At 45.7% G+C, this 14,246-nt stretch overlaps 1 protein-coding gene across 1 annotated transcript in view; it reads right to left on the bottom strand.

The window, feature by feature from the left end:
* PRTFDC1 (phosphoribosyl transferase domain containing 1) overlaps window positions 1-14,246 on the bottom strand; it is a 149,660-nt gene that overhangs the window by 58,402 nt on the left and 77,012 nt on the right. The window contains exon 4 of the mRNA XM_069211366.1: window positions 6,079-6,144. Coding sequence (XP_069067467.1) covers window positions 6,079-6,144 — 66 coding nt within the window. The remainder of the gene's footprint in view (window positions 1-6,078; window positions 6,145-14,246) is intronic.

Below are 14,246 nucleotides of genomic sequence, written 5' to 3'. Positions count from 1 at the left end.
AAGAAAAATGGAACACATAGGGTCTATTGGGAAGATGGACTCCTGTACACTGAGGCCAGAGACCCCAAACCTGGTGCCACTAGGAGAGTGGTAGTGCCTCAGCTGTTCAGAGAGTTCATCCTAACATTGGCCCATGACATTCCCCTTGCTGGACATTTGGGACAAACCAAGACGTGGGAGAGGTTAGTCAACCACTTCTACTGGCCCAATATGTCCAACATGGTTAAGGAGTTTTGCCTCTCCTGCCCCACCTGTCAAGCCAGTGGTAAGACAGGTGGGCATCCAAAGGCCCCCCTCATTCCACTTCCAGTGGTGGGGGTTCCCTTTGAAAGAGTGGGTGTGGACATAGTTGGTCCACTAGAACCTCCCACAGCCTCAGGAAATATGTATATCCTGGTAGTAGTGGATCATGCTACCAGGTATCCTGAAGCTACTCCCCTTAGGTCGACTACTGCCCCTGCAGTAGCCAAGGCCCTCATTGGTATCTTTACCAGAGTGGGTTTCCCTAAGGAGGTGGTGTCTGACAGAGGTGCCAACTTCATGTCAGCATACCTGAAACATATGTGGAATGAGTGTGGAGTGACTTATAAATTCACTACACCTTACCATCCACAAACTAATGGCTTAGTTGAGAGATTCAACAAGACATTAAAGGGCATGATCATGGGGCTCCCAGAAAAGCTCAAAAGGAGATGGGATGTCCTCTTGCCATGTCTGCTTTTCGCTTACAGAGAGGTACCACAGAAGGGAGTAGGATTCTCACCCTTTGAACTTCTGTTTGGTCATCCTGTAAGGGGACCACTTGCTCTTGTTAAAGAAGGCTGGGAGAGACCTCTCCATGAGCCTAAACAAGACATAGTGGACTATGTACTTGGCCTTCGCTCTAGAATGGCAGAGTACATGGAAAAGGCAACCAAAAACCTTGAGGCCAGCCAACAGCTCCAGAAGTTTTGGTATGACCAAAAGGCTGCACTGGTTGAGTTCCAACCAGGGCAGAAAGTCTGGGTTCTGGAGCCTGTGGCTCCCAGGGCACTCCAGGACAAATGGAGTGGCCCTTACCCAGTGCTAGAAAGGAAGAGTCAGGTCACCTACTTGGTGGACCTGGGCACAAGCAGGAGCCCCAAGAGGGTGATCCATGTGAACCGCCTTAAGCTCTTCCATGACAGGGCTGATGTGAATCTGTTAATGGTAACAGATGAGGATCAGGAGGCAGAGAGTGAACCTCTCCCTGATCTTCTGTCATCAGACCCAAAAGATGGCACAGTAGATGGAGTGATCTACTCAGACACCCTCTCTGGCCAACAGCAAGCTGATTGTAGGAGAGTCCTACAACAGTTTCCTGAACTCTTCTCCTTAACCCCTGGTCAGACACACCTGTGTACCCATGATGTGGACACAGGAGACAGCATGCCTGTCAAAAACAAAATCTTTAGACAGTCTGACCATGTTAAGGAAAGCATCAAGGTGGAAGTCCACAAGATGCTGGAATTGGGAGTAATTGAGCGCTCTGACAGCCCCTGGGCTAGCCCAGTGGTCTTAGTCCCCAAACCTCACACCAAAGATGGAAAGAAAGAGATGAGGTTTTGTGTGGACTACAGAGGGCTCAATTCTGTCACCAAGACAGATGCTCATCCAATTCCAAGAGCTGATGAGCTCATAGATAAATTAGGTGCTGCCAAATTCTTAAGTACCTTTGACTTGACAGCAGGGTACTGGCAAATAAAAATGGCACCTGGAGCAAAAGAGAAAACAGCATTCTCCACACCTGATGGGCATTATCAGTTTACTGTTATGCCCTTCGGTTTAAAGAATGCCCCTGCCACCTTCCAAAGGTTGGTGAATCAAGTCCTTGCTGGCTTGGAGTCCTTTAGCACAGCTTATCTTGATGATATTGCTGTCTTTAGCTCCACCTGGCAGGATCACCTGGTCCACCTGAAGAAGGTTTTGAAGGCTCTGCAATCTGCAGGCCTCTCTATCAAGGCATCCAAATGCCAGATAGGGCAGGGAACTGTGGTTTACTTGGGCCACCTTGTAGGTGGAGGCCAAGTTCAGCCACTCCAACCCAAGATCCAGACTATTCTGGACTGGGTAGCTCCAAAAACCCAGACTCAAGTCAGGGCATTCCTTGGCTTGACTGGGTATTACAGGAGGTTTGTGAAGGGATATGGATCCATTGTGACAGCCCTCACTGAACTCACCTCCAAGAAAATGCCCAAGAAAGTGAACTGGACTGTGGAATGCCAACAGGCCTTTGACACCCTGAAACAAGCAATGTGCTCAGCACCAGTTCTAAAAGCTCCAGATTATTCTAAGCAGCTCATTGTGCAGACTGATGCCTCTGAACATGGGATAGGGGCAGTTTTGTCCCAAACAAATGATGATGGCCTTGACCAGCCTGTTGCTTTCATTAGCAGGAGGTTACTCCCCAGGGAGCAGCGTTGGAGTGCCATTGAGAGGGAGGCCTTTGCTGTGGTTTGGTCCCTGAAGAAGCTGAGACCATACCTCTTTGGGACTCACTTCCTAGTTCAAACTGACCACAGACCTCTCAAATGGCTGATGCAAATGAAAGGTGAAAATCCTAAACTGTTGAGGTGGTCCATCTCCCTACAGGGAATGGACTTTATAGTGGAACACAGACCTGGGACTGCCCATGCCAATGCAGATGGCCTTTCCAGGTTCTTCCACTTAGAAAATGAAGACTCTCTTGGGAAAGGTTAGTCTCATCCTCTTTCGTTTGGGGGGGGGTTGTGTAAGGAAATGCCTCCTTGGCATGGTTGCCCCCTGACTTTTTGCCTTTGCTGATGCTATGTTTACAATTGAAAGTGTGCTGAGGCCTGCTAACCAGGCCCCAGCACCAGTGTTCTTTCCCTAACCTGTACTTTTGTATCCACAATTGGCAGACCCTGGCATCCAGATAAGTCCCTTGTAACTGGTACTTCTAGTACCAAGGGCCCTGATGCCAAGGAAGGTCTCTAAGGGCTGCAGCATGTCTTATGCCACCCTGGAGACCTCTCACTCAGCACAGACACACTGCTTGCCAGCTTGTGTGTGCTAGTGAGGACAAAACGAGTAAGTCGACATGGCACTCCCCTCAGGGTGCCATGCCAGCCTCTCACTGCCTATGCAGTATAGGTAAGACACCCCTCTAGCAGGCCTTACAGCCCTAAGGCAGGGTGCACTATACCATAGGTGAGGGTACCAGTGCATGAGCATGGTACCCCTACAGTGTCTAAACAAAACCTTAGACATTGTAAGTGCAGGGTAGCCATAAGAGTATATGGTCTGGGAGTCTGTCAAACACGAACTCCACAGCACCATAATGGCTACACTGAAAACTGGGAAGTTTGGTATCAAACTTCTCAGCACAATAAATGCACACTGATGCCAGTGTACATTTTATTGTAAAATACACCACAGAGGGCACCTTAGAGGTGCCCCCTGAAACTTAACCGACTGTCTGTGTAGGCTGACTAGTTCCAGCAGCCTGCCACACCAGAGACATGTTGCTGGCCCCATGGGGAGAGTGCCTTTGTCACTCTGAGGCCAGTAACAAAGCCTGCACTGGGTGGAGATGCTAACACCTCCCCCAGGCAGGAGCTGTAACACCTGGCGGTGAGCCTCAAAGGCTCACCCCTTTGTCACAGCCCAGCAGGGCACTCCAGCTTAGTGGAGTTGCCCGCCCCCTCCGGCCACGGCCCCCACTTTTGGCGGCAAGGCTGGAGGGAACAAAGAAAGCAACAAGGAGGAGTCACTGGCCAGTCAGGACAGCCCCTAAGGTGTCCTGAGCTGAGGTGACTCTGACTTTTAGAAATCCTCCATCTTGCAGATGGAGGATTCCCCCAATAGGGTTAGAATTGTGACCCCCTCCCCTTGGGAGGAGGCACAAAGAGGGTGTACCCACCCTCAGGGCTAGTAGCCATTGGCTACTAACCCCCCAGACCTAAACACGCCCTTAAATTTAGTATTTAAGGGCTACCCTGAACCCTAGAAAATTAGATTCCTGCAACTACAAGAAGAAGGACTGCCTAGCTGAAAACCCCTGCAGAGGAAGACCAGAAGACGACAACTGCCTTGGCTCCAGAAACTCACCGGCCTGTCTCCTGCCTTCCAAAGATCCTGCTCCAGCGACGCCTTCCAAAGGGACCAGCGACCTCGACATCCTCGGAGGACTGCCCCTGCTTCGAAAAGACAAGAAACTCCCGAGGACAGCGGACCTGCTCCAAGAAAGGCTGCAACTTTGTTTCCAGCAGCTTTGAAAGAACCCTGCAAGCTCCCCGCAAGAAGCGTGAGACTTGCAACACTGCACCCGGCGACCCCGACTCGGCTGGTGGAGATCCAACACCTCAGGAGGGACCCCAGGACTACTCTGATACTGTGAGTACCAAAACCTGTCCCCCCTGAGCCCCCACAGCGCCGCCTGCAGAGGGAATCCCGAGGCTTCCCCTGACCGCGACTCTTTGAATCCAAAGTCCCGACGCCTGGGAGAGACCCTGCACCCGCAGCCCCCAGGACCTGAAGGACCGGACTTTCACTGGAGAAGTGACCCCCAGGAGTCCCTCTCCCTTACCCAAGTGGAGGTTTCCCCGAGGAATCCCCCCCTTGCCTGCCTGCAGCGCTGAAGAGATCCCGAGATCTCTCATAGACTAACATTGCGAACCCGACGCCTGTTCCTACACTGCACCCGGCCGCCCCCGCGCTGCTGAGGGTGAGATTTCTGTGTGGGCTTGTGTCCCCCCCGGTGCCCTACAAAACCCCCCTGGTCTGCCCCCCCGAAGACGCGGGTACTTACCTGCAAGCAGACCGGAACCGGGGCACCCCCTTCTCTCCATTCTAGCCTATGTGTTTTGGGCACCACTTTGAACTCTGCACCTGACCGGCCCTGAGCTGCTGGTGTGGTGACTTTGGGGTTGCTCTGAACCCCCAACGGTGGGCTACCTTGGACCAAGAACTGAACCCTGTAAGTGTCTTACTTACCTGGTAAAACTAACAAAAACTTACCTCCCCCAGGAACTGTGAAAATTGCACTAAGTGTCCACTTTTAAAACAGCTATTTGTCAATAACTTGAAAAGTATACATGCAATTTTTATGATTTAAAGTTCCTAAAGTACTTACCTGCAATACCTTTCAAATGAGATATTACATGTAGAATTTGAACCTGTGGTTCTTAAAATAAACTAAGAAAAGATATTTTTCTATACAAAAACCTATTGGCTGGATTTGTCTCTGAGTGTGTGTACCTCATTTATTGTCTATGTGTATGTACAACAAATGCTTAACACTACTCCTTGGATAAGCCTACTGCTCGACCACACTACCACAAAATAGAGCATTAGTATTATCTCTTTTTACCACTATTTTACCTCTAAGGGGAACCCTTGGACTCTGTGCATGCTATTCCTTACTTTGAAATAGCACATACAGAGCCAACTTCCTACACATAACACCATCTGGTCAGTCGAAGTGGTTCTTGGAAACAGCAGAAGTGTCAGGACACAGGAGGTACTTTCAGCTCCAGCTTCACATCCTCACTTATTGCTGCCCCAGACCACGTTGCACATTACCATCATCTACATATAAACACATTAAGCTGATGACTGATTTCTCAGATTCATAGGCAGTTTGTGGTAGAATTGTCATGAGTTTTTGAGTGACGAACATGGACTGTGAGCTCACTTGCATTATAATTAATATGCTTTACTCTGTATAATTTGAGAGCACAAGTGAAAAAGGGCAGGTAAATAAGATAAGAATGTGTCCAAAAGAAGATAGTTCAAGTTTGTTGTCTGGTAAAGGAAAGAGAGCAAGTGCTAGAACTCCACCAATGAAAAATTTAGATTGGTGAAGATCTTCAAAAAACATCAATAACCTAACAGAGTTGGTAGATGGATAACACTGGTGCCACAACTGCCTCTTTTCTCTAATACCGTTGGATATTGTTTTTTATCCTTTCTTCTGTCAAAAAAAAAAAATCACAAATGCATAAAATGGGGTTTATTTACCTTACATTCTTAAATCGAACAGAAAAATGACATGCACTTCTATACATTATTCAAGTGATAAGTTAATTATTCACATACCCTTCCCGCTAGTTTTGAAAGATCCTCTCCTCCAAGATTTTGCATTTCATTTGTAGACTGATCATTCTAGAATAAAGGATTAGAAACCAAATCTTCCATTAATCTTCGGCATTTATACTAAATAACACTTAACATTTACATTTAGAAAACAGAGTAAAGACAATTTGTACAGGGTTATTTTAGCACCAAATGCAGGCCTAAAAAATCATACAAATATCACTATACCTGCAGGTCAAGTAACTTAAATAATCTACTCGACCTAACTGTAATGTACTTGACCCGCAATCGAGTCTCAAATTGTGTGATTCTAGGCAAATAATTTACAGTCACTTTCTTCTTCATTCTCACATATGATTGCACCTTCAAATATGTGAGCTCAGCATTTCTGCAGTATTAAAAATAACTCTTTTGTTTGACTAAGTAGAATAAAGTTTTCTGTATGTATCACAAGAATCTAGCCCACATATAGGCGACACATGACCCATGACTTGCTTTTAGTTTACTAACAGCATTGCCATCAGGGCAGAAGTGTTTCTCAATTTGCTCAAACACTCACTTTTAATAAATATATTACTAAACCATGATGTGGTAGCATATTGTCATCTACACACAATACATTTCCAAAAAATGTCCAAAAATCTTTCCACTAACTTGCAGCTTTACTGATAAAAATATATAGTGTATTAACAATCTATGCAAATTGGGTTTCAGAAAACATAACTTTTGCACATCAACACACAAAGTATTCTGATTTGTTTTCATCCTATTAAAATATTTTTTTCATCACACAGAAATACAAAAAATGGGCTTTCACAACTACTGAAATGTATTTTGAAATGTTTGTAACAGGTGACTTAGTCATTTAAATGTTGTGTGTTAGGAAAAATCTGACACTCTATTTTCTTTTTTACATTCTAAATAGCAGGTCACACATTTTACCTTCCAAAGTCCTGGAACTTTGAAGTCAGAAGGAAAATTAATGGCAAGACAAACAGACTTTTGACCTCGGTCTGTGAATATGTGACCCTCCACTTTCTGACTGAACAGAACACTTGTTCTTTGTCAACTCTCCAGAAAGGGCAAGTACGTCCTAAAAATAGCTGTGCCTGATCAAATATGACTCGCCAAAGCGAGTGGCCTGGTAGATTTTTTGAGCCCTGAAATGCAATACCCTTCTCAGGGGATTTTACCACAGAACCAATCAAAGGAGGTACATATGCATATTTTTATTGATGGACAAAGGTTTACTTCTTATGTCATGGCTTTCTGAATAGATGTTATGTCTTGGTAAAGAAAATTAAGGAGGCTGTGTGTAACATACATTGCTCAATATAACCTAGTCATGATCATAGCTGTTTGCAAGTCTCTGTCATTGTATGCTCACATCATCTTGTGTATTCAAAGACCATGGGCCTTTTGTAAAACACTCAATGAAATCCACGTGATAGACAAGTTGTTCTATTTGCTAACTGTAATTATCAAAATTGAAAGTATGCTATTATTCAGTGTGGATGGTGTGGACAAGTGTCCACCTCAAAGGATAAGGTCACCGCTTGCTAAATATCACACAAAGTAAATAAAATAAAGCTGTGCTTAATCCCTGGTAACGTGACACAAAGCAGCCAGGCTTCAATTAAATGGCATGTGTAAAGTATTTAACCAGTGCATACACAGTCAAAAAGTTTTATAACACAAAATAAAACTGCACAATCAACTTTAAATAAAGAAAAAAAGATGAATGCGTAAAAGTAGGATAAAAATGACAAAAATCAAATAAGGTGAACCAGAGATATGAATTTTTAAATTTCAAGCAGAAATAGCATAAAAAACTCAAAGCATTATTGATAGTCCAGCTGGTGGTGTGCCAGCTCTGAGAGGATCACACTGCTCCCAGTCCTGGAATGTGACAATTGATTTCATGTTGGGGCAGGTTGTCACCTGTCTCTTCGTCTTCTGGAGCATTTCCATTCTCGTCTTCATTCTCTTCTGGAGTGGAAGGCTTTCAGGTACTTATGCCTCGTGGCTCAGCTTCAGTTACCCTTCCATACATATGGCTTTCATCTCTCCCACAGTAATGTCAGCCAGGTTTGTCAGATTAACCTCCATGTTCACAAAAGAAAAAGGTGCAAAATAAGTAGTGAAAAACGAAATTTAGAAAAAAAAAAAAAAAAATGGCCCACTTCAAAATCTAAATGGCAATTTAAAGTCAAAAGACTACTTCTCTCTAAAATCAATGTAGGGATTTTTTTCACGCCATTTTAAAACCGCACAGCACTTCAAAAACACAAGTGTGGCACTGAACACCAATGTAGGAAATGTAGTAAAGTGGATTATTAGTTGGGGTGGACACATGTCTCCAAGAATAAAGCCACCATCTGCCAGATAAAACACAAATTAAATAATCCTTTGCTCAATCCCTGGTAACATGACACAAAGGAGTAAGGCATCAATCAAAGGCAATGTGCTAAGTATTAAAACAGTGCATACACAGTAGAAAAAGTCAGACAATGCACAAGAAAACAATTTTAACTTTATAACACAAATATCTTTAAGCCACTGGACAGGGACCCTGAGGTAACGAAGTCTGAACAAAGTCGCTCAAGTCAGCTCATACAGTTCTTGAAAACTGGTTTTCAAACCAGACTATGGACCTTATTTAGAGTTTGGGGGATAAGTTCCCGCACAAACGTGACAGAGTACTCACTCCGCCAACCTCATAAATCACCACTATTTAAAGTCAGGCTAACCAGTACGTTTCCGCCGGAGGAGCCTTCTCCGTCTTCAGAAACCTTAGACCAACAGCCCCTTGGATATCTAGCTATCAATCCAAGTACCTAAGACAGTCTGCCCTATTTGGGGGAGATGTTCTGACATATTTGTTCAGGCCCACCAAAGCCTAGCATTCTCGAACAAGAAAAAATTTACATGCCTCTAACACAATGGGAGAAAACTACCACAGTGTCAAGGACATTTGTTTTTAAACAAAAACAAACTCGAACTCTTGGAGTTTGTATTTATAAAACAAAAACTCTGCTATGTGGGCACACTGAATATGGTACCCAAACAGCAACAGCTAAAAAGCCTTCTAAACCGCTGGGGCAACTTAGATTCTCTGAAGGCACAGAGATCTCTGCCAGGCAGCAGAGATCTCAAATATAGCAAGCTGTACTCTGCCACACCAGCGGAGTACATCCCTCCTCCGCCCTGGCAGAACACAGTACAGCTTGCCAGGGTCTAAATCAGGCCCTTTATCTCATGTGGGCATCATTATGAAACTGGGAAATATCTGGCTTGTACTCAAAGACCATGGTGATTTAAACAAGCTTTTCTTTGAGGACACAGTATCCATTGTCTTTGTTCCAAGCAAATGGAGTAACTCGAGACAACAGGCTATTATCATGAAGTTTAGGAATGAGATTTTGCAATATATTTATGTAAAAAGAGCTATTTTGGCATGTTGGTGAGTAAGTTTGTCAAACATCACCTGATTGCTATCCCAATGTTCTAGTGGAAAATAAATTGGGTCCCTGTAGTAACATAATTCCATCTAGTAAACATAAAACAATTGGGTCCTCAATATTGCATGGTGCTCCGGCTGTTCAAGAGTAAACATGTATCAAGCACTGCGAAAGCCAACAGCTTTCTCCTTTGCAACCTATTGACTCTGCCAATGGTTCTGACCGTGCTGTGCAGCAATCCTGCTGCTGTGCGTCATGGATTTTAAAAAAGAAAACAAAAGCCTATGACACGACTGGCTGCATTATGTTGAGAGGACATACCAAACATGCACATGCCTAAAAAATAGGGTGAAATAATTTTGTTTTTCTTTTTGTTTGCTGATCCGAGTTAGATAGGTATACCAAAATGAAAACAAGCCGTTGGTGGTTGGAGGGCCGAAGGAAAATGAAGGGGGAAGGATGAACTGAATCACAGAGGCCTGGGGAAGCAACAATAGGGTGGAAGCAAAGCAACACAGCATTAAGCAACAGGGAGGGCTAAGGTGGGGGAAGGAACTCGGAGAGCACAGGTGAGGAAAGTGAACTCAAAGATAGGAACGTGGGGGGGCAAGCAAACGGCAGGAAAGAGAGAGAGAGAGTGCAAAGTGAAGCTGGAGAAGAAGCACAAAAAGCATAAAAGGAAAGCAGGAGAATAAGCAAGCAGGAGAATAAGCAAACAGGGGCATTAAGGAGGAAAGCTGGGAGTTGCACATGTGCAGCGAAAAAGCAACATGAGCGAGCACGGGAAAGAAGTACATGAATGAAACAGCTGGAAAACACATACACTCCTGTAGAGTGCTTAAACAAAAAGAAAACAATAGAACCTGACAGGGGAGAAGTGGAAAGACACAAGTGATGCGGCCATGTTGCGGGGGGAGAGAACCCCAGAATGAGGAAGTAAAGCCCACATCAGCTATTGAATAAGGATTATGCAAATAAGAGTGGCTATGAAGAGAAGAAATGGGCAGGCTCTAAATCCACTGTGAGCTAACAACACATCTTGCAGCAGAGAGCATGTACCAAAAAGAAGAACCAAAAGAAGTACTTAGGGAAAGAGAAAGCCATTTCTCTTTTTTATTTTAAACTGATTTTATTTCATAGCATTATCAAACAACTAGCACATTTGTGACATCGTATACAGTGCAGTTATTCAAGCCCACCCACCCTTTCTCTTATTATCCCAATCTGAAATCCCAAAACTTCTCACCCCCTCCCCAAGTCAGGCCCAACGGACATCCACTCTGCAGGTAGTTGGGTCTTATCAATAAGCGTCTCATTGTGAGATACAAATAACCGGAGGAACCTAAAATGGACGGCCAATAGCTGAACTATTGGGCTGCAAGAAGTAGGTTTGTGATTACATCAACAGTCCTAAGCAGGGGTCGAAGACGGGGACCACCCTTAAGACGTCATCTGCGATGGGTAATCTGGATCCCTTAAGCAATCCACTAGCGCCTCCCAGGCGGGGCCGTGTCCAGTGAGCCACGCCCCCATCTAGCCTCATATCCTGCCCACCTCTCAAGTTCCCTACGCCAAGTGGTAACACTGGGTCCTTCCAATGTCTGGTGATTCCTACCTCTGCTAAAATAAAGGTCAAGACCCGAACCCTAACTGCGACCTTGGTCTTGGTGGTGTGTGAAAACCAGCTCAACCAGCAATGCCCCACGGAGCAGGGGACCTCGCTTGCAGTTACATAAGCAATTACGGTTATCTCTTCCAAATAAGCTATCATCAGTGGACAGATCCACAACATGTGCAGGAGCTCTGCACCCACCTCCCCACATCTCGGACAAGCCGCTCCGACCAAGATGAAATATCTATTTATTCTCCCTGGGATTAGGTATACCATGTGTAGAATAATCGAATATACAAGTTGATTAATTTGAATCAGATGTTTCTGGATCCCCTAGATCCCCTCTCCAGTAGGACTGCCCAGTCACCTTCAGGTATGGGAACCCCACCAGGCCCTCCTACCATTGTGTCCGCAGGGTTTCTAGTGGCTTTAGCACTTCTTCCCTAATTTCCCAATATAAGCATGCGATCACTTTGATGGTGCCTGAGGATAAAACAATGTACTGGCAGCTTTTATGAGTCTGTTGCTCCGACGTGCCGGTTCCACAGTGCTTGTGGACCGCGACTACCACCTCCCTGTGGAGTAGAGAGTGGCCTTGTGGTAAATTAAATTTGAGCGAAAGTCGTCAAGCAGGAGGAAATTCTCAGCACGGAACAAGTCCCTGACACATAATTGTGCCAGATGACCCTTAGTCCAGATAATAATCCAAACTCCTCTAGCAGGGTCCTAGCACACTCTGGGTCAGTTGATTAAGAGATCATCCACATACAAGGTAATGTGGTAGGGTTGGTTGCCAATTGCTGTGCCTTGACACCGGTACCCTGCCGTAAAACAGTTGGGAAGAGCCCTAATGGCCAATACAAAAAGTAAGGGCAACAAGAGGCTGATACCGCGGCCCACCCTATAGCTCTCAGATATGACCCGGTGCATGCGGACTCTGTTCGTGGGATCTGTATATAGCAACCTGGTCCAGGCCAAAAATCACGCCATAGAGGAAGTCCCACTCCAAGCTGTTGAAGGCTTTTTCTATATCAACAGCAAACAGTGCCGCTTCCCCTTGGTCATAGGTATCAGCCTCCAGTGAAGTCAAGAGGCGCCTGATATTGAGGGTAATGTTGCGGCCGGGGATAAACCCTGCCTGATCCAGGTGGACAAGTATGATCATGATTGGAATGAGTATGGTAGCTAAAACCCGACTGAGGATCCTGTAGTCAGTACTGAGCATCAACAATGGTCAATAAGCTCTACAGTCGTGGGGAGGTCTATTGGGCTTCATCAGTGGCACCACCAGCACCTCCGGGGGAATGAGGTTGTCTCTAGCTGCTTTATATAGGTTTACCATTTTGGGGGCTAGCTCACTGAATATGCTTGGTAAACTCAATGGGGAACCCATAGGTTCCAGGCATTTTGCCTTGTGCCAAGCTCTTTATTGCCTCCCGAATCTCCTGCAGGGTAATGTCCTCACCCAAACCCTTAGCCTCTTCAGGTGTATGAGTAACGGTGCTAAGAAAAAATGTATTGCCCCTTCAGTGTGTATGGAAGCACTTGTGTACAGGCAAGAATAATAGCGGATGAAGTGATGATTAGTATCCCCTTGTCTATACAGCCGTATCCATACCTCGGTCTCGATCTCCACTGTGATCGAGCCCCGTTTAGCAGGGTTTGTGAGCCAAGTCACGAGGGAGCTAGAGTGGTCTATGGTCTATAGTCAAAGTATCTGAGCCTCTCATCCTGCCCTGCCAATCTCTCCCTAGTGTCTAACAAAGCTTGTTGTAAGTCTGGGTGACCTGGTCTACGCCTCTCTATATCCCTCAACTTTTTCTCCATAGAGGTGTCTTCTTGCAACAAAGTATGTCTGGCCCCTACCAATTTGGCTATGCACCTCTCCCTGAGCAACGTCTTTAAGACATCCCACTCCATCTGGGAGGAGGACGTTGTTCTATTGTTGCCCTCAAAATATTGTTGAATGCATCTCCTGATCACTTCCCGAAACAGTGGATCTTCTAATGACTCAGGTTTCAGCCTCCTAGTAGGGATGCAGGGCTTAGGGCGCTCCCATCTCAAGTGGAGGAGGCCCGGGTTGTGGTCCGATATGGTTCTAGTTAATATTCCAGGTCAGGAGCTTATAAATCATGGGGGTCATCATTTTATAGGACTACACGCAAGCAAGTGCAACCATCCTCTGGCTCCGGCAATTCAACATGTCACATTCAGTCAGTGCTGGGGCAGAAATAGGAGAACCAATGGGTCATGACTCATGTTCCCCTATGAAACAAACAAACAACATGCAACCAAACGCTAACTCCCCAGGACAGGTATGGAACAACCCCCCATCCAAACACTCAATGGAACCACAATCACTTGCAGGTGAACCCACGTGTAACACAAACTAAGGGGTCAGGACTATCTACTGCGCCACACCAGGTTCCCGCCACCTAGCAATAAAAGGAAAAGAAAAGCTCATGACTCAGGGAATGAAGCATCCCTTTGCCCCATGGAAAGCCCACAGTGGGATATGCTTCAATCATCCATCGCAACAATACCAACACAATACCCAAATCAGAAGCCCCCGGAGTCAGACTAGGCAGTCTGCACTCGAGTCCCCGGATAAACTGGACCTGTGGCCTGAGCCTAAGTCCTGGGTGCCATCGTCCTCCAGTATGGAAGGAGGGCTCTCTCCGCTGCCATTAATTGATGCTTCCACCTCTGCTACTTTCTGTCACTCCTGTTGGACTTCTTCTATGGAAAGGGCTGCTATACTGTGGTTTTTGGCTCTGCACTTTGAATCGGGCCCTCGTAGATTGCTTTCTTGGGGGTTTCTGGCTAGGTGCAGTTTGTGGGTGTAGGTCAAGAGCCATACCTCTTGAGGGGTCTGGAAGAATTGTACACCATCTGGTACTGTCACCTGCAGTTGTTGCAGGGAACATCCTAGCATATGGTAGTCCCAGGCACTTCTTTGTGTCTAAGAAGATGGAAAGCTGTTTTTGCACTTCCCTAGTGAAGTCCAGGAAGAGCCTAATTTACTATTTTTGGCTCTGTGGACTCCCTTCTGTCTGTTTGGCTCAGAATGTGATCCCGGTCTTTACAGTGCAATGATC

Source organism: Pleurodeles waltl, chromosome 10, assembly GCF_031143425.1.
Source record: "Pleurodeles waltl isolate 20211129_DDA chromosome 10, aPleWal1.hap1.20221129, whole genome shotgun sequence".
Lineage (NCBI taxonomy): Eukaryota > Metazoa > Chordata > Amphibia > Caudata > Salamandridae > Pleurodeles > Pleurodeles waltl.
Note: the sequence above shows the minus strand (reverse complement) of the source record. Positions and strands in the feature narration are given on the sequence as shown.